General features: G+C 39.5%; 1 protein-coding gene and 1 long non-coding RNA gene across 7 annotated transcripts in view; one reads left to right on the forward strand and one right to left on the reverse strand.

Moving 5' to 3' along the window:
* The window catches only part of NELL1 (neural EGFL like 1), a 373,450-nt gene extending 356,530 nt beyond the window's left edge, over nt 1-16,920 (forward strand). For all 4 annotated transcript variants that reach the window (XM_083463723.1, XM_083463722.1, XM_083463725.1 and 1 more), the window contains 3 exons: nt 4,812-4,988; nt 10,231-10,455; nt 14,333-16,920. In XM_083463723.1, coding sequence (XP_083319849.1) covers nt 4,812-4,988; nt 10,231-10,455; nt 14,333-14,383 — 453 coding nt within the window. In that variant the 3' untranslated portion in view covers nt 14,384-16,920. The remainder of the gene's footprint in view (nt 1-4,811; nt 4,989-10,230; nt 10,456-14,332) is intronic.
* The window catches only part of LOC310689082, a 57,635-nt gene that overhangs the window by 2,905 nt on the left and 30,643 nt on the right, over nt 1-24,087 (reverse strand). For all 3 annotated transcript variants that reach the window (XR_014517289.1, XR_014517290.1, XR_014517291.1), the window contains exons 2-3: nt 20,165-20,227; nt 2,684-2,787 (exon numbers count right to left, since the gene is read on the reverse strand). This is a non-coding gene — a long non-coding RNA (uncharacterized lncRNA). The remainder of the gene's footprint in view (nt 1-2,683; nt 2,788-20,164; nt 20,228-24,087) is intronic.

Consider the following 24,087-nt stretch of genomic DNA (forward strand, 5'->3'; position numbering starts at 1 on the left):
AATATGAGAGGTTGTATTCCTTCTACCACCACAATTTATCATGCTTGCACCTCTTTATTATGGCCTCATTAGACATAGTAGCTTGCATTATATTGAATTGGGCAAGAATCAAGGTGCACCAGCGAGGTTGGGGAAGAAGCCAACTCTGTGAGTCATCTTTCAGCATTACATCTTCTTCTACAGTGTCTTCTGCCTGCCCCTGTATAAATAAATTGAGCCATTATTCCATATGGGAGTGATGAAAGACCCTGCAGGGACAAAATACAAAAGTGGTAATGAGGATCCCATGCCTCATGGGGCTCTTGGCTTCTCCCTCACATTTGTTCTTTGCCCCTACAGTGGCTTCAGCACTCTTTACTGGATGTAAAGAAGAAACAGAGCTCCGTTTTATTCAGTAGGTGTAAAGTGAGCAAGCAGTTCTTCTGCTTGGATTTTCTGCGGCAGGCTTAATGAGCTCCAGAGTTCTTTTCCAAGCCTGACTCAGGGGAACTTCAGCACCATCTCCAAAGACTTGGGCACCATGGGTAACCACATTTCCAAGGGTCCTTGGCACCTGGAATGTTACTGTTTAATGCTCATCATGCTAGGGAGAAAGGAAGGGGGGCCTCACCAGCAACAACTCTCCACTGTGATCCACCACCAGTTAATTGAGAAGAAGGTGATCCACTCTAGTGGCAGTGATCCTGACAATGGAACTGAGAAACCAATTCTGATCTGGGTTTAAATTTAATTGCTCTTCAAGCTTGGGTTTTAATCACTTGAGGAGGAAGTAGTTAAGTTCACCATTAAGAGTCCCCCTTTCCAGACTTGGGCATGAGCATACAAGCAATACTTAACAGGTCTCATTTATTGATATAAACCCACCCTACTAGTAATGAATGGAAGTGCACTTGTGATTTTAATTGATTCCTTGAACCTGTGCTTATAATTCATAGAAATTTAGTTTTGGAAAGGATCCTGGGATCTGTAGTTTGTTAAGAGTGCTGGGGTGGTATCTCTGTGAGGGTAAACTATAGCTCCATGATTTTAAACTAGAAAAATAGTCTCCTTTGGAAAGTTCTGGACTCTCCTCCCTTGGAGGTTTTTAAGCAGAGATTAGATAGCCACCTGTCATGGATGCTTTGGTTGAGATTCCTGCATTATAGGGGGTTGGACTAGATGTCCCTTGGGGTCCATTCCAATTCTACAATTCTATTATTCATCTAACTTTTAAAATAACTTGTTACACAAATTCACCACCAGTTTTTCCTTTATCTAAACCTCTGATTATTCCAAAGTATTAGCTGCTTTCTTGTCACTGGGCTCAAATGACATTCTTTTTGTAAATTCTCTTGGTGTAATTAGTTGAAGTACAGGTGTAGTGGTGTTTGGTAGTGGTCATAGTGATGTTGGTCACTGCGGCTCGCTTTTCCTTATTTTATCAGATGAAAAGAGACTAGATTTCCCACTTGTTCAGTCTGTGCACATAGTGGAAGAATTATTTAGAAATTGCTGAGGTTATTTTAAGAGATGGATATTTGACACTCCAAAGCAACAAGAGACTTTGTGCAGCGGAAAAGGCTACATATTTGTGACACTGAAATATTGGGGTCAAATTGCTCTCTGTAGAGTGCAGAGTGAACAGGTCTGTATACAAAAAACATAGAATACTACGAGAGGCATAATAATTCCAATGATACTGAAAACTGTGTTGGAAAAATATGAAATTCTAATTAAGTCCAAATACCAGTTACATCAAGTATATGGACTAGGTTGCACTACATATTTAATTTGAATAATTTAATTTCCGTATCACTAATGAACCATTGCAAAACTTGAGTGATGCTGAACTCTGCTGCATTGCCCTCACAGGTGGTAGCAAAAATGTCTTTTTAAAAAGGGAAAATGCCCAGAGAAAAATGAATACCAAAATGAAACAGATGCAAATAAAACATGAAGTGAAACACTTAAATAATAATAATAATAACAACCACCCACTGCGAGACATGAAAGGAACTAGCCTTTGGCTAACTATAAGCATCTTGAAAGTGGCTTTTTGTTTGTTTGCTTGATTTGTTTTTGTGTGGGGAGACACACTGTAATGTTCAGGCACATTGTTCTGCATAGAACTCAGGGTTGCTGTTTTATTTTTGTTTTTAAAGAAATAATGCAAAATTCCTAATTCTAATTCCACTTTTGAAACAAAACAAGGCTATTCCAAACTCCAAAATGTGGACAGAAATTTGATTGATGAGAACTGGAAGCACCCCTTTCTCAGATGTCTGGATGTGCCCCTGAATTTTCACTAGGCACTAAATCTTTGCTAGGCTGCCTCTAATATTCCAGGGTTCCACAGCTATGAAGGCTAGAAATACTTTTCTTATTAATAAAACCAGTTGCAACCTTTTATGAAATGGTTCCTGATTGCTTCAATTTGTTTATCTGCACTGGTGTAAGCAGTGCTTTTCTTCTAAAAGAAAAGGTGCCTGTACTGCATACGCTTGAGTACCCCTAGGGGAAAAAAAAAGCACTGGGTGATAAGCTTCTTTCATACCTGAAAACCAGCATTCTTGCTCTTTGAAACATGGGCAACGTTTGAGCTCAGGGTGAAGTAGCTGTTTGACAACGTAGCTTGACATTTACTATGCCACTGATAACTGATGTACATTTTCACATTTGAACTGCAAAGTTACTGTATTCTCACCTGGAGATAATGGTTTTCTCTTCAGAAGTTCAGAAGCACAGTGAGTTTCAGCAGCTGCTGTGCCAGCTACTTCTCGGGTCTAGCTGTCTCTTTTCTTCACCCTACTGTAGGAAGCACAACTTCGAGAGATAGTATTACCTATGAGTAGTTGGGCTGAAAACCCTGTTCTTAAAAGCAGTTGGGTGGGGGTAGGTTTTTTTTGTTTTGCTTGAATTAACCGTTCAGCAAACGAAGAACCCACTACCTAATTTGAAACAATTCATTAGTATTCTAGATTTCAGTTCAATGCTATGCATGTAAAAGCATTGAAATTATTTATTCACCTATAATAACAGGTAGAGTTTCCAGCACAATAATTCCTATAATTATCATCCTCACAATTTGAATAAACTCATTTTCCCTTTTCCATCAAGCCAACGCATACTTCTTTTTTTACATTTTAAAACAATATTGATGCTCTAGTTATCACAAGGATTGTAATTTAATCTGTAGCCACTGAAATGTGCAGGATCCTATGCAAGGAGTAAATATTTAGCAGTTGTGGTATTAAAGCTTTATTTCCGAGAGGTATAAATAAAAAGTTTTTCAAAAATGAGTCTGAGAGCATGAGCCAATCTAGAGTGAAGCACTTTTACATCCTGATTTCAGCGAGAAAGGAATGTGAAATTGTGCTGAGTTGTTAGATATGGTGACATAGTCTCCTACTACTTCCTCTGTTGGACTGTAAGTCAAGCTGTAAAAAACCCAACAACAACATAACTAGATATAACTGAAGGTGAAAGGATGATAGGTTCCTCCATTAACTTGCTGTATTAAATTCCTCTGACAGGCCTGGTTTTGCAGTGTAATGCATTTTTGTTAAATTAATGGTGCCACCTGTTCAGCCACAAAATTATTGAAGATATTATCTCTACAATTACATGGTTATTCAAAAATTTGTGAAGAAAATTGTTGCTTCATGATACTCATTATGTGACTAATAGAAACGTTTATTCATTCAGAATGCACCCAAGAAACTATTTGCAAGGGCAATGGTTTAAAGTGGTAAAGTTGAGAACTTTTCCATTCACACATAGCTTCCAAAGATGAAATTTGAGAGCATATTTCTTGTATAAGTGGAAAGAGTATCCAAACCTCAGTTTGAAAACATTTACAATATGCTAAACTAAGCAGGATAAAACAGAAACCCCAATATTGGCTAGAAAGCACCAAAAATGTAGAAAATAGGTGCTTTTTGATACGTTTTTGGCTGCTCCTTGGAATAGAAATAATCTTGTCTTTGAAGTCTGTGAGAATACTCATAGTATTTATTTAAGGCAACCCAGAACTATGATCAAGGTGAATCTGGATATTCAATGGGTGTCACTCTGCTGGTGAAAGTCATCCATCAATAGAAAGTAGAGAGAGGCAGTTTACAGCTGAGAGGTCTGCTGGAGTATATTTAGGGGACGGAGGGGTGGGAAGAAGAGTTGCTGATATTGCTTCCTCCCCATTCCAGCAATGGATGCAATGTCGTCTGTAAGTGGAGCCACATACACTGCATTTCACCCAACAGTTGGTGCCATCATAGAACAGTTGCCATCAGAATCCTTGCCAGTTTTCACTCTTAAGTCCACGTGGCACTGGGTCCAATATGAATTCTTACTTGGGTGTTTACTGCTAATGAATCAGTTGGAAGTAACGAAAAGTACATGAATGTTTATGAACAAATATTCTTGCTTCTTTGAATAAATAGCATTGCAATACATTCAAACACTAAATTTGGGATTGTTTCCAAAGGTGCTCCATCACATTTGGAAGGCAAAAGTGAAACTAAATCCACAGGAATTCTTCCATTTATGCAAGAGTCTGTGTAACCTCATTCACAAGCAGAACTATGAGAATTGCTATAGAAGAATTTTTTTTAATAATACTGCATCACCTCTTGCCTGTTATAGAACAATGAGAATGGTATGAGTTTCTGAAATGTGACCATTGAACTTCCCAATCACTTGTATTTGTGAACTGTACAGTATAATGAGTAACACTATAAAATGCAAATTGCTAACACGCATTGCTAGGCACTGCCCAATTTGATCTATCCGTTATTTAGAAACACTTAATACTAATGATTATTGTTTCTTGACAGGATGGCAAAATATTCTGTCGACGAACTACGTGTGATTGTCAGAATCCCAGTGTTGATTTCTTCTGCTGCCCAGAATGTGATACCAGAGTCACCAGTCAATGTTTAGATCAGAGTGGGCACAAGCTGTACCGAAGTGGAGACAATTGGACATACAGCTGTCAACAGTGCCGCTGTCTGGTATGTAAGGCAATAAAATATTTTTCTTAAGAGATGCAAGAGTAGTAAAAGATTGATGGACACGCCATATTGAAAAATAAAAAATGCATACTGTTAACCTTCTTCTCTTCTCATGACACAAAATACAGTACGGAAAGCTCTATACAGCGGTACCTCGGTTCTCAAATGTAATCTGTTCCGGAGGCCTATTTGAGTTCCAAAACATTCGAAAACCGAGGTGCAAAGGGCTGTCTGCAAATTCAGTTCAGAAACACGCAGCAGAAGCATTTACTTCTGGGTTTTCAGCATTTGGGTTCTGAAACATTCATCACATTCATCTATGCCCCACAGAGAAACTTACGGTCTTCAAATAAAAACATCTTGAAGGTCCCAGGCCACAGAGAAGTTAGGCTGGCCTCAACTAGAGCCAGGGCTTTTTCGGCTGTGGCTCCGATCTGGTGGAACACTCTGTCACAAGAGACCAGGGCCCTGCGGGACTTGACATCTTTCCGCAGGGCCTGCAAGACAGAGTTGTTCCGCCAGGCCTTTGGCCAGGGCACAGCCTGACTCCCTCCCTCGGCAATCTTCGCGGAGCTCTGGCCCAATGGTTGCCAGTGGCCTGAATTAATTAATTTTACAATGAATGATTTTAGAGTGTTGCTTATGTTATACTTTTATACTGTTTTATTGTTGTTAGCCGCCCTGAGCCCGGCTTCGGCTGGGGAGGGCGGGATATAAATAAAATTTATTATTATTATTATTATTATTATTATTATTATCAACAGACACGTTCGAGAACAAAGGTACCACTGTACATATATTCTAAGATGCATAACATGATCTGAAGTAGCAAGTTTTTAAAAGGTGCTTATTTGACTTACTTCTTCAACATAAATGCAGCATCTTCAAAGGCATTACGATGTTCACCATTTTGGTCTGGGCATGAGGAAAAAATTTAAAGCTTCCATCAGCTTTATTTTGTGTCTCTTCCTCTGCAACGTATTATTCTGAACATTTCACCAAAGGTAGAGGTTAGAGGGGTCATCATGAATTAAAGACCATCAAGATTTATGCACACAAAGGATTGATCTCTTCACCTTACAGAATACATACATGTTAAGACTCTAAGAAGCAGAGCTGTATTTTACTTTAGCCTAGGGGAAACATTTGCATACCAAATTGTCCAGGAAAGCCTGGCGGTTTTAAAAAGAAAATGCCTATTGCTGCTGAAACAAGTTTGGAGGTAATAGCAGGTTTTACTGAGGAAACAGATAGCTGTATTTCTAAATTGAAAACTGTGAGAGGGCTTTGCTGTCTAGTTCAGTTACTGTGCCCTGATCCAGCTGGGGCTTCCTAGGGATGATTGCACAAACATATATACATGCAAATGTGTGCTGCTCATGCACATTCTTAGGCTGAGCTGAAAAGCCTCAACCAGGTACTCCAAATATTTGTTTGGGGGAACAACTGAATTCAACATTTTTAGTTGGTGGACGCTTCTTCATTAGAGGCATTTAAGGAGAGACTGGATGGCTATCCATTAGCGATGCCATGTGGAATCCCTGTGTCAACAGAGGGATGGAGATTCTCCCAATATGTCATTATCAGTATTTAGAAATTAAGGCCAGAAAATGGGGCTTCTCTGTCAAAATCTGTGTAGTGCAGCAGCTAAGAGCCTGACTGTGAACAAGGAAATCACTACAGGAAATCTTGCCTCTGCTGTTAATTCGTTCTGTTACTTTTGGCAACTCATCCCCTCTGCAGTCTTTGTCATGTAATATGGAAATAATACTACCCAAAGCAACTGTAAAGATTACTAATACTATGTAATATCAAAATCACTATTATGATATTGGAACCTTTTACAATATATCTGCAGAAACAACAACAAAAAATGGGCTCACTGGCAGGATTTAAATAAACATTTACAATTTTGCAACTCACAGAGAACAAGAAATATAACAACGTGATAAGATAGAATGGATCATTTAATGTAATAAACCAGAAATAGAAGCTGAGGGAAGTGAACAGGGAGGGGGGAGTTGAAAAATGAATGTTTAGTAATGATATTGTATATTTGTCGTGAGAAAAGAAAATCAATAAAAAAAAATTAAAATACTATAACAACTCTGTAAAGAACTATATACATGCTTTGTTGTTGTTGTTGTAGTAGTAATATAATGCTTGGAAATGGGGGGGGGGGGGAATCACTAGGGTCCAAAGAACAGGGCTTTTCAGTGCCACACAGCAATTCACTAAAGATTTCAGAGCTTCAAAAACAACTGGTGATGCACAGCATAAATAACTAAAGAATGTTAAAACTTCCAGTGGACGTCACCGGCAAAGCACATTTTTTTTCTCCAAAGAATTCTAGGAACTATAGTTTACCCTTCACAGAGCAACCTTTTAACAAACTACAGTGCCTATAATTCTTTGAGAGGGGCAAAGTGCTTTAACGGTATAGTGTGTATGTTGCCTAATACAGTTTATCAGATCCTGATACCATAGGATGCATTACTACTGTTCTCATGTTGTGAGAACTTGACAGTGTGATTCCATGCTTGCTTACTCAAAAGAAAGCTCCTGGACTTCTTTTGGACAAAGAACATATAATCTAACACTTAAAAGCAAAACAAAATCCTAACAGTAGCAAATGCACAATATGCTACATGTTTAAACTGGCAGTAATAAAACTAGGTGTTCGACTTTAAAAGACTTCTGAAATAATAATAAGGAATGTTCCTGTTCCTCCAAGAGGAGTGCAACCCCATCCAGAATAGGTTGAATCACCTTACCTTTCTCACCAGTGACTTTGTCTAATCTGAATTTCATGGCATTTTTGGTTGCAAATGCTGCAGAGTAATGCAATGAATTATTTATCATTGTATCCTGAGGTGTCAGTTATCATATGATTTCTGGATGAGTTAACTACTGTGTCATTATCTCTTAGTGTCTGTAAACTACTACATAGCATTTAGCCTTAATACTGTAAATAGCCAGTGGCAGTACTGCAGTACTGATGTGATACCGTATTTTTCGCTCTATAACACGCAGATTTTTTCTCCTAAAAAGGAAGGGGAAATGTCTGTGCGTGTTATGCAGCGAATGTGCGGTCCCTGGAGCCGAAAAATGAGGCAAAAATCAAACCGCGCTTCAGGGAGAAGGGAGCTCCGTGAGAGAGGAAGCTGTTGCTTTCCTGCATTCTGCCTCAGGGTCTTACTGCCCACCCTGCTCTGTTTCGTTGCTGTGTTTGCTCAAACGGAACAAAGAGCAGGGAAAGCCCCTCCCCTCCAGGCAAGAAGAGAGGAGAGCAGAGCGTCTTTCTAATTCCTCTCCCTGCTCCGGAGGGAACAATGTTTGTGAAGGGAAGAGAGATTACAGGTTCGGCTTAAAATTCTGATTTGACTTCCTGCTTTTTGTTTTTGGAGACACACAGCATTCAAATATGCTTTCTTCCATTTAAAAGGATGAAATCCTTAAACAGTGTTTTGCCTGTAAATTCATGCGATCTGGAAGATTACAGTGTCTGTACCTCTTAAGGGATGGCAAAGCTTAGGTTTCGCTGCTAAATAGTTCTTAATGCAGTTAAAATGCTTTCTTCTGTCATGCTGGTGGGAGGGAGAGGGAGAGGGAGAGGGAGAGGGAGAGGGAGAGGGAGAGAGAGAGAGAGAGAGAGAGAGAGAGAGAGAGAGCGCACGCTGGCTGGCTTGTGTGGGTGGGTGGGGGGAAACTTTTGCCTTCCTTTCCTCACGTTATAGCCCTCTCCTGCATTCTTAGCCTTCTGTGTTTTTCCTTCCCTCCCCACTTAAAATGTGGTTACAAAGCATGGATCCACATGGATCCTCAGGATCTTTGCATTGGGTCACCCCAAATTCACCATCAGAGCACACAGCATGTCCATGGCTACAGCCTGCCCCCCCAAAATCACACACCCATTGTTGCCTGGGGCTGCAATGGTGCAAAAACGTGGTTACAAAGCATGGATCCACATGGATCCTCAGGATCTTTGCATTGGGTCAGCCAAAATTCACCATCAGAGCACATAGCATGTCCATGGCTACAGCCTGCCCCCCCAAAAAAATCACGCACCCACTGTTGCCTGGGGCTGCAATGGTGCAAAAACATGGTTACAAAGCATGGATCCACAGGGATTCTCAGGATTTTTGCATTGGGTCACCCCAAATTCACCATCAGATCACATGTCTGTGGCCACAGCATGAAGCACAAAAATGATACGTCCACTGTTTCATTCAGAATATTTTTTCCCTTGTTTTCCTCCTCTAAAAACGATGTGCGTGTTATGGTCAGGTGCGTGTTATAGAGCGAAAAATACGGTAATATGCTTCATGGTTTCCTTTTGTTAAAATGAGTAGTTTACATAGCCTCGTAAATTGCTTAAAGAACATAAGAAGAGCCTGCTGGATCAGGCCTATGGCCCAACTTGGCCAGCATCAGTGGCCAACCAGATGCCTGTGGGAAACCAGCAAGCAATTGGTGATGAAGATGCACATCTGCATAACAGGGCTATGGAATCAAAACAAAAATGTGCTTCAGAATTCAACCATTTGTGGCTTTTCATTCAGAAGCTCTATATTATCACATCACCCAGTTCAGTAAATGAGTTTCATATACAGTCGTACCTTGGTTGTCAAATGCCCTGGAACTCGGACGTTTTGGCTCCCAAATGCCACAAACCCAGAAGTGATTGTTTCAGTTTGCGAATGTTCTTTTGGAACGCGAACGTCCAACTGGGCTTCCTTGGCTTCTGATTGGCTGCAGGAGCTTCCTGCAGCCAACCAGAAGCTGTGATTTGGAAGTCAAACACTTTGGTTTTGGAAGTCAAACGGACTTCCGGAACGGATTCCATTTGACTTCCAAGGTACGACTGTACAGCAGCATGGCGTATCCACATTCCTGGTTGGAGGTCTGCATTTATCCATCAGAGATGTGTGCATGGTCCTTAATCTGCTGTAAATGTGGTGCCCAGCAGCACTGCACTGTTTAGACTACTGCCAGATCAGAATATGCCTATTTTGTAAGTGAATTTTAGTCAAGAATGGAGAACTTGTACCCTTCGAGAGACTGAGGTACCCAAACTCTCACCAGCCTCTGCTATTATGGGCAACAATGGAATAGGGGGAGTCCTATTCCATCCCAGTTTTAAGTAATGACTCAGTAAAAGTTGATCAAAGAAGTAGTTGCTATTGGTGTTTTGTTTCATAGTCTGACGTAACTTACTGTGGGTCTTTCTCTGTTTTCACAGGAAGGTGAAGTAGATTGCTGGCCACTTGCATGCCCCACTCTCACCTGTGACTTCACAGCAATATCAGAAGGCGAATGTTGCCCTCGTTGTGTCAGTGATCCTTGTTTGGCTGATAACATAACCTACGATATCAGAAAAACTTGTCAAGATGGCTATGGAATAGCACGACTTAGTGGCTCCGTATGGACAATGCTCGGGTCTCCTTGTACAACTTGCAAATGCAAGGTATTTGATAGTAAAAGATGGAGGAAGGGAGGGCGGTACACAGAATTTGTGTGTAGGAGTCAGACTCTTTACCCAGGAAGGTTGCTTTTAGCTGCCACTGACAGCAGTGAGCTGCAACGGAAGAATGAGAATGCAGTAACAAAAATTATGCAATTTGTGTAATGGTAATTGTGTGATGATTATCCAGGGAGATAGGGCCAGAAATATTCAGTAGGCTTCTTCTACAACTTTAAAATAGTCTCTCTTAAAGCCCTGCAGGTATTCTTAATATGCATGTAGAATAGTGATGTTAATAACTAGTAAACATTTTAGACATTTATAAATATGTATTTTCAAAAATAACCTGCCTGTTAGCAAGGCAGTTACAGTAATACCAATTGCAGGGTGCAATATATTTATGTTGCATTCATTTTGAATCCCTTTTGCTTCTTGCTCTATTTCCTTACAGAGATGGGCAAAAATTGAAGGTAAAGGGTAGAAATATATATTTATTCTCTAAAGCAGGAAAATCAAGAGAAACACAAATCCTATTTTGTAGCTTGGTTTTATAAACTTTCTGGAGTATAATTCACTATTCATGGTGGAATGAATAAAAATGGAATATTAAACAATGGAGAGGACAACCCTCAAGCCACACATTTTAGATTAGTGCAGAAATGGCCCATTTGAAGTTGTGGGGTTTCAGAATTGTCACTATAGTCATAATCACTGCCAACAGAATCTAGAATTACTCTGAATTCACTATTAGAGGTGGTCCAGGATACTTTTTTGAGGGTGTGTGGGGTGTCTTGCCACATTTATTTATATTATTTATTTATATTTCAACTTTCTTCCATAGACCTTAAAGTGGCATACATGGTCTTCCTTCTCCCCATTTTATTCACACAGCACTATGAAATAGGTTAGGCTGTGGCGTAAGGTCACACAATGACCTTCATGGTTGAGTAATATCTGATCTCCCAGGTTCTAGCCCAACACTCTATTCATTCTAGCAGTGCTTCCCAAGATACAGAAAACCTCCCTGACTCATCGTCTGTTGGCACATAAAACCTGGAAAGTCCTTGGCCACTTAAAGAAGCCCTCCACTCCTCCAAAAGATGAACGTCAGTGGCATGCAAGAGCTCCAGGCCTCATAAAAAATTGTGCTGTCTATCACAGTTTTGTGGCATTGTCCTATATGCAACTTTCTAAAGCCATTATAGTTTAGGGCAAGAAGATTTCACTGTGAATGTAACTGATACCAGAATGACATCCTTTTGAGAAATCATATTTATCACTTCATCCACTTAGCTTTCAGAAATACTGTAATGCACTTAGTGCAATTAGCATCCGTTATCACCCAAGGTTATGCTTTTTATTTAAAATGAGGAGAAAATGAAAGTGTACCAAAATAGTAACTTTTTACAGTGACTAACATGCAGCACTTGAGCAATGCATGTTAATCAAATAATGATTTCTTGTTCTTTTTACACCATCTTCCTGGACGGAATTGCTTTCCTTTGATCCTTTCTAGATCACTGAAAGTACCAAATGCTGTTTTATGAAATGCTGTATAAAATACTGTAACAGGGTATTCTTCGCCATTTTCTCATGCACAGTGCAGCAATAAGCCATGGCTGGAGTATTTCAGCTTTAATTCATTTGATTTGCTTTCTTGCCCTTGGGGCTCTTTCCCCGAGGCACTGCGCTGAGCTGTGGCAGGGGAACATAGTTGCTTCCATTTGTGTATCTCTGAGGTTCAGATGTCACAGACTCAAATCATATGGCAGCAAAGATAGGATTAGTATGGTATTGGATTTGCTCTGTTTGCCATGTGGATTAAGAGTTCCATGCACCTGGTGAAAGCAGGCAGGAAGCTGCTCTGTATATCAGACACTTGAAGAGGCATCTTTGTTAGTTCCTTCTTAACAGAACATACTGTCCCAAGTTACCTGTACAAGCTTAATAAAATCAAACTCAACATGATGAGCAGATATAAGTAACTCCATGATTGCAAACCAAATGTACACATCAGTTAAGTCATTGAGAATCTGTAGCTTGTGAATTCCAGCTATAGTTGTAGCTCTTAGTCAATGATTCCTGAAAATTTTTGTGACTGTACCTCACCACAAGAAGTACCAAACAAGATCATCCCATAATTCAAAACTCCGGATATATATAATCCCACTGGTCCAAATGGTTCAGTCTGCACAAGAGGCTATCCCAATCAGTAGTAACTAAAGGGGCAAGTGTCCTAGGCTGCAAGCCTAACCCCACTTACCCCATGGCATTTGGTAGCACTTACAGCTGAATAGACAAGGTTAAAACTGCACTGATTCTTAAGGGGGTGGGGGGTGGGGAGTTACCTGCTTCTCTTTAAACCACTTCAGTATTCCTATGTTAGAATGCCAAACTTTTGGTTTGCTAAGCTTTCAGTGTGGTAATTCAATTTCACAAGAATGTGCCTAAGAATATGTTTAGTAGAATGAATCTAACTAGTTGGAAGTAAGCAAACAAGCCTTTTTGGAACTGACCATTTAGCCTGAGAAAATAATTCCCATTTTCCATCAGAGAACAGCTAAGAGGCTGCACATGTGAGAAAGAATCATCTCTCAGGAAATATATCTATGTTTCAAAGAAAAGTAATATTAGTACTCATGCCAAGAAAATACTGCAAACTATCTCTGAGCAAAGAAGAGAGTTGGAGGAAGAAGTATAGGAAGATTCTGTATAGCTGCCATCTAACCAACAGAATTGTTGCCATCTAACCAACAGAATCTGAATCAACATTTTTGGGCATCAAAGTAAATCACCCACACTCCTTAGAACAGTCAACTTTATACATTATCATGGGCTAGTCTATAGAATGGCATAGGTCTTCCCATCATGCAAATAGCCTCCAGTTAAAGTGAAGCAGCTCTGTGAAAATGGCTGCTTGTGCAGAAGTTCACTTCATATGATCTGTTCTCCCCGCCCTCCTTTTTTTGAAGGGTAATGTGAACAGAACCTTTGTGGAAATAGATTTTGTATATGAGAGCCAAGAGACACGTGATCTATTTATTGAGCAGCATTTATAAACTGGTTAATGTTTTTTAAAAATCTTAGTGGTGTATCGTCTAAAACATGCATCATTAAATCAAGAACAAGCACAAAACCCCCTAAAAGCCACTGAAACAGACATAGAAAAACATACCCTATGGTGCAGGATACAGTGCCACAGGTAGAATTTCCTGAGATGATCTGAGTAACTTTCAGGTCTAGACAGGGGCAGGTGGTCTTTCAGGTAACCTAGTCCCAAGTTGTATGTTAACAAGAAGACCTTGAATGCATGGCCGCTGATTGGCAGCCACTGCAGTTCCCTCAACTCAGGTGTAATATGGCCATAGCATTCTGCACTAGCTGCAGCTTCTAGCCCAATCTCAAGGAAAGTCCTACGTAGAGCACACTGCAGTAGTCCAATCGTGAGGTTATCAACACATGAATCACAGCGACTAAGTGATCTCTGTCCAGGAAAGGGCGTAGCTAACATACCCGCACAAGCTAATAATAGGTCCTCCTCGACCCAGAGATCACCTGAGACTCCAGCAACAGAGATGGTGTTGCACCCCTCAAACTGCACAGCTGTTCCTACAGAGAGAGTGCAACCCCATCTATGTGATGGAGGAGTTCTGCCATCCCTCCACTATATTACTGAAGCACTAGTCCCTGGTAAGCGCACAAAGCAGGACTGTTGACAATAAAAAAAAGTCTTGGTTGTCTCATCTTTGGGGGACTGAATTGCAAAATGCTCATTTCCTGAGTCTACGTTTTTAGAGCCCGTCATAATAGTAGCCATATTCACTGGTTGTGCTAATAGCATTAATGCATCTTATTTTCTTTGTTTTCTTTTTCCTCACAGAATGGAAATGTGTGTTGCTCTGTGGATTTAGAATGTCTTCACAATAACTGAAGTATAAAGCTGGGACTACTCTTTTCGCGAGGCAAACGGATGCAACTTCCCACTTGCAAAATGAATGCAGTTGTAAGAGATGGGAGTTTTATACAATAGACAATTACCAAAGTCTCCGTCTGAGGAAGATATTTGGGAGTTGCCTTTGGGACCTACCACTACATGCTCAACCTTGCTAGGCTTCTCTCGGGTGACTTTTACAGTACAATACATATAAATCAATGGTTGTTTAAAAGTTTTGAGTGTTGTAAATTACACCCGTTTCCTGTCAAATCATTTGCAAATGCATTGAAATTATTTCATCGGTAAAATACAATGTATTGATTTGTTTACTTTGTGTACAAAACCAACATTACGGAAACTCCCATTTTATTTTAGGTTAGATCAAGGTCCTACAAAATAAGGCTGCCTGTTGTGGTTTCGTCCCATACTATTGCCTATTTAGTTCTGAGGTCCCTGTTCGGATGTATTTATGAAAATATGTATGTATGTACAGTCAAATTGCATAGTACTTATATTTCATAGCTGTCAAACATTGTAAAACATTCCAAGGTACATTTGACTTGTACAGGCTGGAAGTAATCAAACCTCAGCCTATCTTTATGAAAGAAACACACAAATATATAAAAAGGGATAATGTCACAAGTTTAATGAAGTGGCAAAAAAGCATATTTTTTTTGCAGATAAAAGAGCTAACAGCAAAATTCCTGTGTGGAGGGGGAAAGAGAGGATGACGCAGTTTTCATCAGTAGTGCTCCAGAACACCATGGCATTTATCAACATTAGGCTTAGCAGAATGTTGTAGTTTGCAAGTCAAACAACAAATATTGGATGTGGGTGTAATTCAGTTAGGGTTGTGCAGCATTCAATAAAGCAATCAAAGGGCTTTTTACTTCTAGATTTTAAGTGAATGGGTGAGATTTTGATATCTGTTAAACTGGTATATGTTTATAATCTCTCCCCCATGTAGTTGCTTTAGCATAATAAAGTCTGCCATCCTCCATTATGTATGCCATAACGAACAAGTTCATCTCTATTTGTACTTGTACTTGTACTTACAAGGAACAGTGTAAATGTCACTGCATTTAACTATAATTTCAGCATACATCACCTTGGCAGTATGCTAGCCTTGGAAGAAAGGTGGACCACTCCACGTTCCAGTTTTCATTAAATGTAATATATTCACCAAACAACCTTGTCCCCATTTCCCACATCTGACATTCAAAAAAGATCTAATTTATTAAGTTAGCCATCTGTAAACGCTGTTTAAAATCCTAAACTTAAGCAGAATTGTAATTAAAACTTTGAAATGTGCACAAAGGTTAAGTTTGAATGATAGGTAGCTGCTTTGATTTTGCAAGGCTAAGATGTCGATAGCGCTAAAGCAAAATCTGTCTCAGCTTAAAACTTCAATAGATTCAGTCCTATCCAACTAGTTCCCATGCACAGATTGCCTCCCACAGCATAGCAGGTACACCAGACTGCTGAGTGGGAATTGGGAAGGTTAACCCCCCCCCCTTTCCAGATAGGCTAGTTGCATACAATGTCAACCTTGATATTTGAATCTATGAGTGCAACAACAGGATATGTTTGCTTGTTTATTGATCTACCAAAAACAAAAACCAACCTTGTTTGCTTTTCACTACACCTGCTAAACAGAGGGGGAAGGGACATGCAAACACTCCTGCACCCCTAGAACTTAGAACCGAGGTCACCGTGTTTTTAAAGTGCTTCTTGTTCTCATTCTGCTTTTGCTGTGTGAGATACTCTTCATTTTTACTGTTTATATCTAACTGCTTGGCCAGAACCAGAGTCTGGTGGTAAGCTTAGCAAGTACACATTACATTTGTGGAACAACTGTTTTAATCAGGAACTGTAAAACTGATTTCTAAAAGCCATGGTAGAGTATCTGCAATGAAAGAATAGTGGACATTGTTCTGTGTTATATTGTGCACAGAGCATTCTACTAAAGGCGTATTACAGAACAGTATGGAAGGTCTGCAGTCATGTGAACTTTTTGAAGCCTATTATAGGAATGGATTTTTAAAAATGAATATGACAACACATTCATGCTCTATCACAGTATATTTTTAGCATCCAACATAAAAATAAACCCTTCAGGCCAGTTGTTCTGGTACACAGGTGGGTCTACTGGTTAATGGTGCAGGCCCTGCTTTCGTTTTCCTCTAATGTCCGAGAATTCCTTTATGCAAAAAGGATTCCTCAACCCTGAAGACAACAAAGAAGACCCTATTTGTATGGGACTCCATGCCAGCAGAGTCTGTCTTTCTTTCTATCAGTTGCCCCCTTTTTAGCATCCGTTATGTGTTGATTTTCATTGTTTTAATGATGGTATTATAAAGTTGTGTTTTATAGGATCCACAAAGGACATTTGTAAATCGCATCATTAATCCATTTTGTAAATCATGTTGTAAACCCCAATGGTAATTCAACTGAAGGAGATGATGCAGTGGTTTGGGATGTAAAAGGGAGTGATTTAAAACTTGTGGCATCTAAATAAACTCCTATGTACAGATTTCCTGGCCTCAGCCTTTTTTTCTTTGAAACTGTGCATGCATTGCAAACATGTTAATAATATGAAGAGAGGGATGCTGGATCAGGCCCTTCTAGCCCAGCATCCATTCTTATGGTGGCCAGAAGCCTATGGAAAACCCACAAGCACTTCTCCCCCCTACCTGTGTTTCTACACAAGGAGCATTCTGGGGCATACTTCCTCAGATGTCAGAGGCAGCGCACAGCCATTACTAGCCTTATCTTGTCTAACTTTTTAAAGACCATCACTACAGCTTGTAGGAGAGAGTTCCATATTTAAACTGCGTTTTATGGAGACCCACTTCCTATTTGTCTGTCCTGAATTTTCTAACAATTCATGTTCTTTGGATGCCCCTAAGTCCTGGTACTATGAGAAAAGTGGGTAGTTTTCTCTGTCCGCTACTCCACACCACACATGAATTGAAACCGCACTCTCAGATGCCACCTTCACTCTTTTCCTAAACCAAAAGCCTCAGTTGCTTTTTCCCATGGGAGTTTCTCCAGCCCCTTAAACATTTTAGTTGCTCTTCTCTCTCTCTCTCTCTCTCTCCCTCTCTCTCTAAGCTTGATTAGAAGTGTAAGTGTATATAATGCTCAAGCCTCTCATGCAAATAAGGAGGGAAAGTACAATTTTGAAAGAATGGTGGTACTTCTCTTTCATGATTCAACCACATTCACACATACAATAAATTTTGACAATTCCCAGATTACTCAATTAATGCTAATGACTTCCCCATTGCCTAATTGCTATGAATCTCTACCAATGCAAATGCATCTCACAGTATGTTCACCAATCTGTCTTTCACATCTGAAAACACAGATTTTCTGCAAACATCCCTTCAGAGATGTATGTACTGTTCTTCTAACAAGAAGACAGTTTGTTTATACTTGGACATTTTCCATTTTTATTCATTGCTTGCTCCTGACTACTTATTAATCTCTTCTGACCTTTGGATTTTCAGCAGCTTAACCCCCTTGCACTGATTTCTTGACTTTTTGAAAGCTAACCAAGAGCTAAGGCAAAACTCTTACTCAGCCACAATGCCTGTAGGTGAACTTTGGCCGCTCACTCTCTCTCTCATACAGCTATTGTGAGAATGAAAGGTGTGTGTGTTTACAAAGCACATCATCCTGATAGGGTGGGATAGAAATGTAATTGGTAAAACAATAAATAATCATAATAATTAAAGGACAATACCTCCACTATGGTCTTATTTGTAGGTAGTGGATTCCAGTTTAAAATTATCACCACTGCATTCTATGTCATGTGAAGCTTCTAAATACTTTTTCAAATGCAGTCCTAGACTGAACAAGCTGTAGCAGTCCAGCATCAAAAAGGGCACACCTGGTGTACCATTTCATGATGATGAACAGACAAAGACAGAAGAATCCTGCTGGATCCCCCATAGACCAGGCAGATGCCAATGGGAAGTCCACAAGCAGGACCTGAATGCAACAGTAATCTCCCCCCAGCAGCTCACATTCAAGCCATGCTGTCTTTGATCTTAGAGGTAGCGTATAGCCTTACCCTCCATGAAAGCCATCTAAATTGACAGCCTTCAGTACATCTTATGAAAGCGAATTCCGTGGTTTAACATGGGCTCTGTGTGAATGACTACTTCCTTTGCTCTTAATCTCCCACCTTTCAAGCTTCACCGGATGATTTTGGGTTCGAGTATTACAAGAGAGCGAGAAAAGTGCATCTCTGTCCACATTCTCCATACAATGCAAACCTTTGTGTTCATCTTATCAAATCCTTTTCCAATAATTTAAATAGCCTCAAATATTCTAACCTTCTCTCATAGGGGAGCCATTCTACTCACCCACATCATTTTGGTTGCTCTTTTCTGCAGTTTCCAGTTTTCTAGTACAGTGCAACAAGAACTGTACATAGTATCCCAAGTGTGACTTGTATAAAGGCATAATAATCTTCTCAAATTATTATTTTTTATCATTTTCCTAATATTTGACATGGAATTATCCTTTTCACACTACACTGGGATCTACATTTTCACTGACCTATTCACTACAACCTGAAGATTTCTCGAGAGGGTGTTCCACAGGCTTGGGTCCACGACACTGAACAAACAAATTTCAATCGTTAAAAGCCACACATATAAACCATGGGTGACCCCCAACAGACTCAAGCTCAATGACTAGACAAGGATATAAGGGGTCCCAGGCCCAAGTTGTTAGGCATCTTGTAAATAAATGCAGGAAGTTAAGACCTGGCCCAGCAACACATGAACACCCAAGCTTTCAAACACCAGCATCACGTGTTCAAATAAGGAACTAACTTACATCAAGAACTAATGAAACGTGACCAATATTTCCAATTAGCAAATATTAGTACATTTCTAAACTTCACGCATGAAAGACTGTTACAGAATTGCCTTCCATTTGACGTGTGCCAAATTTCTATGAAGGCGTTTTTAGTTTGTGATGTTTATTAGCTGAGTGATAATCTGGTTGAATTGCTTTTTTCCAGCTCTGTTAAAAAAATTACTTATGTGGACTGTTGCTGAGTTGTAAAATTTTGTAATATTCTTTGTACCTTTAAATGTTTTTGGCTGTAAGCTGCTTTCGAGGGGCATTTAGACAAGCAGCCTAAAAATGTTTTAAATAGAACAAACAAATGTGTAAATAGTTAACACATGTAACTTAATTTGCATTAACTTCCCAATCCTATTATGATTTTTTCATAGAAAATAAATTAGTTGCTTTTTTGTAGGTCCGATTGAGTTATTTCCTAAAGCAACAGGTAAAATGTCAAGTATAATGAAAGGAAGGGTGAGCTACACTGAAAGACTTAAATTTCAACCTCTAGGAGAAGTGTGAGAAATTGCAGAATTTATATGTCATAATTAATTAGGAGATTCAAACAATAATTTGCATGCCTTTTATGAGTTGGAATGCTACTGAGGCAATTTGTTATTAGGAGTATGTGATTGTGCTCAGGGAATGCTGAAGCCAGAAAATGTTGAAAAGATCATTAGCTGTATTTGAAACATTGGCAAGTGATGGTGGGGGTGGGGTGGAATAGGAAAATACATAATTGGAGCTCTATTGAATCTATCATTGTAGCTGGACCACTCACTTTACTGTACATTGGTCAGAACAGTTTCTTCACTAACTGTTTTTTCACTCTGATACAAAAATAGTTTCATTTCTTTCATAGTGGGCATAATTTAAAGGGCTGTTGAAACAAGGAAAGAACCTCAGACTTACCTGTCTAGATGCTCCAGCTACAAATCTGGATTGTCACCCTTTTCTTCCATGCCAAGAAGCTCACTGGATAAAAGAAGAGCATAAAGTACAATGATTTCCAATGAACCATAACAGAGAAGAGAACACTGCTAGTATTCAAAGGGTCTCTTAAAAGGGGGGGGGGGTCTTTCTAGTGAAGCATCTCTGTCACTCAGAGATCTGATAGACTATACTTTGCAGAATACAGGACTACACAGATGTTGCCTCTAATGTAAAATTGTGTTTAAAATGAACAAGGCACTTACTGTTCGAAGAAATCCTTTGAGGAACCTGTATCTTTGGCTTTCTGAACTTTCAAGGGCCAAAAACTAAATGGTAGGAAGTGCCACAAAACTGCCTCCCCCCTGAAAAATAGGACGGGGGTGGCAGAGTCTGTACAAGAAAATGTGCCTTCTTTACTCTTGCCAAGAATATATTATGAAAGAGCTCCAGCACTTTGGGCTTCCGTTAACCTTCTGGATACAATTTAAGGTTTCTAATTTTGCCACAGATGTCCTTAGTGACTGAGGCTGTTAAGCCTTGAGACTACATCAATCTCTACGTCCCACTCTAATTTCTAAAATCAGATATGAACGGCTGCTTTGTTTTCTTTTTCCTCACAGAATGGAAATGTGTGTTGCTCTGTGGATTTAGAATGTCTTCACAATAACTGAAGTATAAAGCTGGGACTACTCTTTTCGCGAGGCAAACGGATGCAACTTCCCACTTGCAAAATGAATGCAGTTGTAAGAGATGGGAGTTTTATACAATAGACAATTACCAAAGTCTCCGTCTGAGGAAGATATTTGGGAGTTGCCTTTGGGACCTACCACTACATGCTCAACCTTGCTAGGCTTCTCTCGGGTGACTTTTACAGTACAATACATATAAATCAATGGTTGTTTAAAAGTTTTGAGTGTTGTAAATTACACCCGTTTCCTGTCAAATCATTTGCAAATGCATTGAAATTATTTCATCGGTAAAATACAATGTATTGATTTGTTTACTTTGTGTACAAAACCAACATTACGGAAACTCCCATTTTATTTTAGGTTAGATCAAGGTCCTACAAAATAAGGCTGCCTGTTGTGGTTTCGTCCCATACTATTGCCTATTTAGTTCTGAGGTCCCTGTTCGGATGTATTTATGAAAATATGTATGTATGTACAGTCAAATTGCATAGTACTTATATTTCATAGCTGTCAAACATTGTAAAACATTCCAAGGTACATTTGACTTGTACAGGCTGGAAGTAATCAAACCTCAGCCTATCTTTATGAAAGAAACACACAAATATATAAAAAGGGATAATGTCACAAGTTTAATGAAGTGGCAAAAAAGCATATTTTTTTTGCAGATAAAAGAGCTAACAGCAAAATTCCTGTGTGGAGGGGGAAAGAGAGGATGACGCAGTTTTCATCAGTAGTGCTCCAGAACACCATGGCATTTATCAACATTAGGCTTAGCAGAATGTTGTAGTTTGCAAGTCAAACAACAAATATTGGATGTGGGTGTAATTCAGTTAGGGTTGTGCAGCATTCAATAAAGCAATCAAAGGGCTTTTTACTTCTAGATTTTAAGTGAATGGGTGAGATTTTGATATCTGTTAAACTGGTATATGTTTATAATCTCTCCCCCATGTAGTTGCTTTAGCATAATAAAGTCTGCCATCCTCCATTATGTATGCCATAACGAACAAGTTCATCTCTATTTGTACTTGTACTTGTACTTACAAGGAACAGTGTAAATGTCACTGCATTTAACTATAATTTCAGCATACATCACCTTGGCAGTATGCTAGCCTTGGAAGAAAGGTGGACCACTCCACGTTCCAGTTTTCATTAAATGTAATATATTCACCAAACAACCTTGTCCCCATTTCCCACATCTGACATTCAAAAAAGATCTAATTTATTAAGTTAGCCATCTGTAAACGCTGTTTAAAATCCTAAACTTAAGCAGAATTGTAATTAAAACTTTGAAATGTGCACAAAGGTTAAGTTTGAATGATAGGTAGCTGCTTTGATTTTGCAAGGCTAAGATGTCGATAGCGCTAAAGCAAAATCTGTCTCAGCTTAAAACTTCAATAGATTCAGTCCTATCCAACTAGTTCCCATGCACAGATTGCCTCCCACAGCATAGCAGGTACACCAGACTGCTGAGTGGGAATTGGGAAGGTTAACCCCCCCCCCCTTTCCAGATAGGCTAGTTGCATACAATGTCAACCTTGATATTTGAATCTATGAGTGCAACAACAGGATATGTTTGCTTGTTTATTGATCTACCAAAAACAAAAACCAACCTTGTTTGCTTTTCACTACACCTGCTAAACAGAGGGGGAAGGGACATGCAAACACTCCTGCACCCCTAGAACTTAGAACCGAGGTCACCGTGTTTTTAAAGTGCTTCTTGTTCTCATTCTGCTTTTGCTGTGTGAGATACTCTTCATTTTTACTGTTTATATCTAACTGCTTGGCCAGAACCAGAGTCTGGTGGTAAGCTTAGCAAGTACACATTACATTTGTGGAACAACTGTTTTAATCAGGAACTGTAAAACTGATTTCTAAAAGCCATGGTAGAGTATCTGCAATGAAAGAATAGTGGACATTGTTCTGTGTTATATTGTGCACAGAGCATTCTACTAAAGGCGTATTACAGAACAGTATGGAAGGTCTGCAGTCATGTGAACTTTTTGAAGCCTATTATAGGAATGGATTTTTAAAAATGAATATGACAACACATTCATGCTCTATCACAGTATATTTTTAGCATCCAACATAAAAATAAACCCTTCAGGCCAGTTGTTCTGGTACACAGGTGGGTCTACTGGTTAATGGTGCAGGCCCTGCTTTCGTTTTCCTCTAATGTCCGAGAATTCCTTTATGCAAAAAGGATTCCTCAACCCTGAAGACAACAAAGAAGACCCTATTTGTATGGGACTCCATGCCAGCAGAGTCTGTCTTTCTTTCTATCAGTTGCCCCCTTTTTAGCATCCGTTATGTGTTGATTTTCATTGTTTTAATGATGGTATTATAAAGTTGTGTTTTATAGGATCCACAAAGGACATTTGTAAATCGCATCATTAATCCATTTTGTAAATCATGTTGTAAACCCCAATGGTAATTCAACTGAAGGAGATGATGCAGTGGTTTGGGATGTAAAAGGGAGTGATTTAAAACTTGTGGCATCTAAATAAACTCCTATGTACAGATTTCCTGGCCTCAGCCTTTTTTTCTTTGAAACTGTGCATGCATTGCAAACATGTTAATAATATGAAGAGAGGGATGCTGGATCAGGCCCTTCTAGCCCAGCATCCATTCTTATGGTGGCCAGAAGCCTATGGAAAACCCACAAGCACTTCTCCCCCCTACCTGTGTTTCTACACAAGGAGCATTCTGGGGCATACTTCCTCAGATGTCAGAGGCAGCGCACAGCCATTACTAGCCTTATCTTGTCTAACTTTTTAAAGACCATCACTACAGCTTGTAGGAGAGAGTTCCATATTTAAACTGCGTTTTATGGAGACCCACTTCCTATTTGTCTGTCCTGAATTTTCTAACAATTCATGTTCTTTGGATGCCCCTAAGTCCTGGTACTATGAGAAAAGTGGGTAGTTTTCTCTGTCCGCTACTCCACACCACACATGAATTGAAACCGCACTCTCAGATGCCACCTTCACTCTTTTCCTAAACCAAAAGCCTCAGTTGCTTTTTCCCATGGGAGAGTTTCTCCAGCCCCTTAAACATTTTAGTTGCTCTTCTCTCTCTCTCTCTCTCTCTCCCTCTCTCTCTAAGCTTGATTAGAAGTGTAAGTGTATATAATGCTCAAGCCTCTCATGCAAATAAGGAGGGAAAGTACAATTTTGAAAGAATGGTGGTACTTCTCTTTCATGATTCAACCACATT

Source organism: Podarcis liolepis (assembly GCF_965112155.1).
Source record: "Podarcis liolepis genome assembly, chromosome: 1".
Taxonomy (NCBI): domain Eukaryota; kingdom Metazoa; phylum Chordata; class Lepidosauria; order Squamata; family Lacertidae; genus Podarcis; species Podarcis liolepis.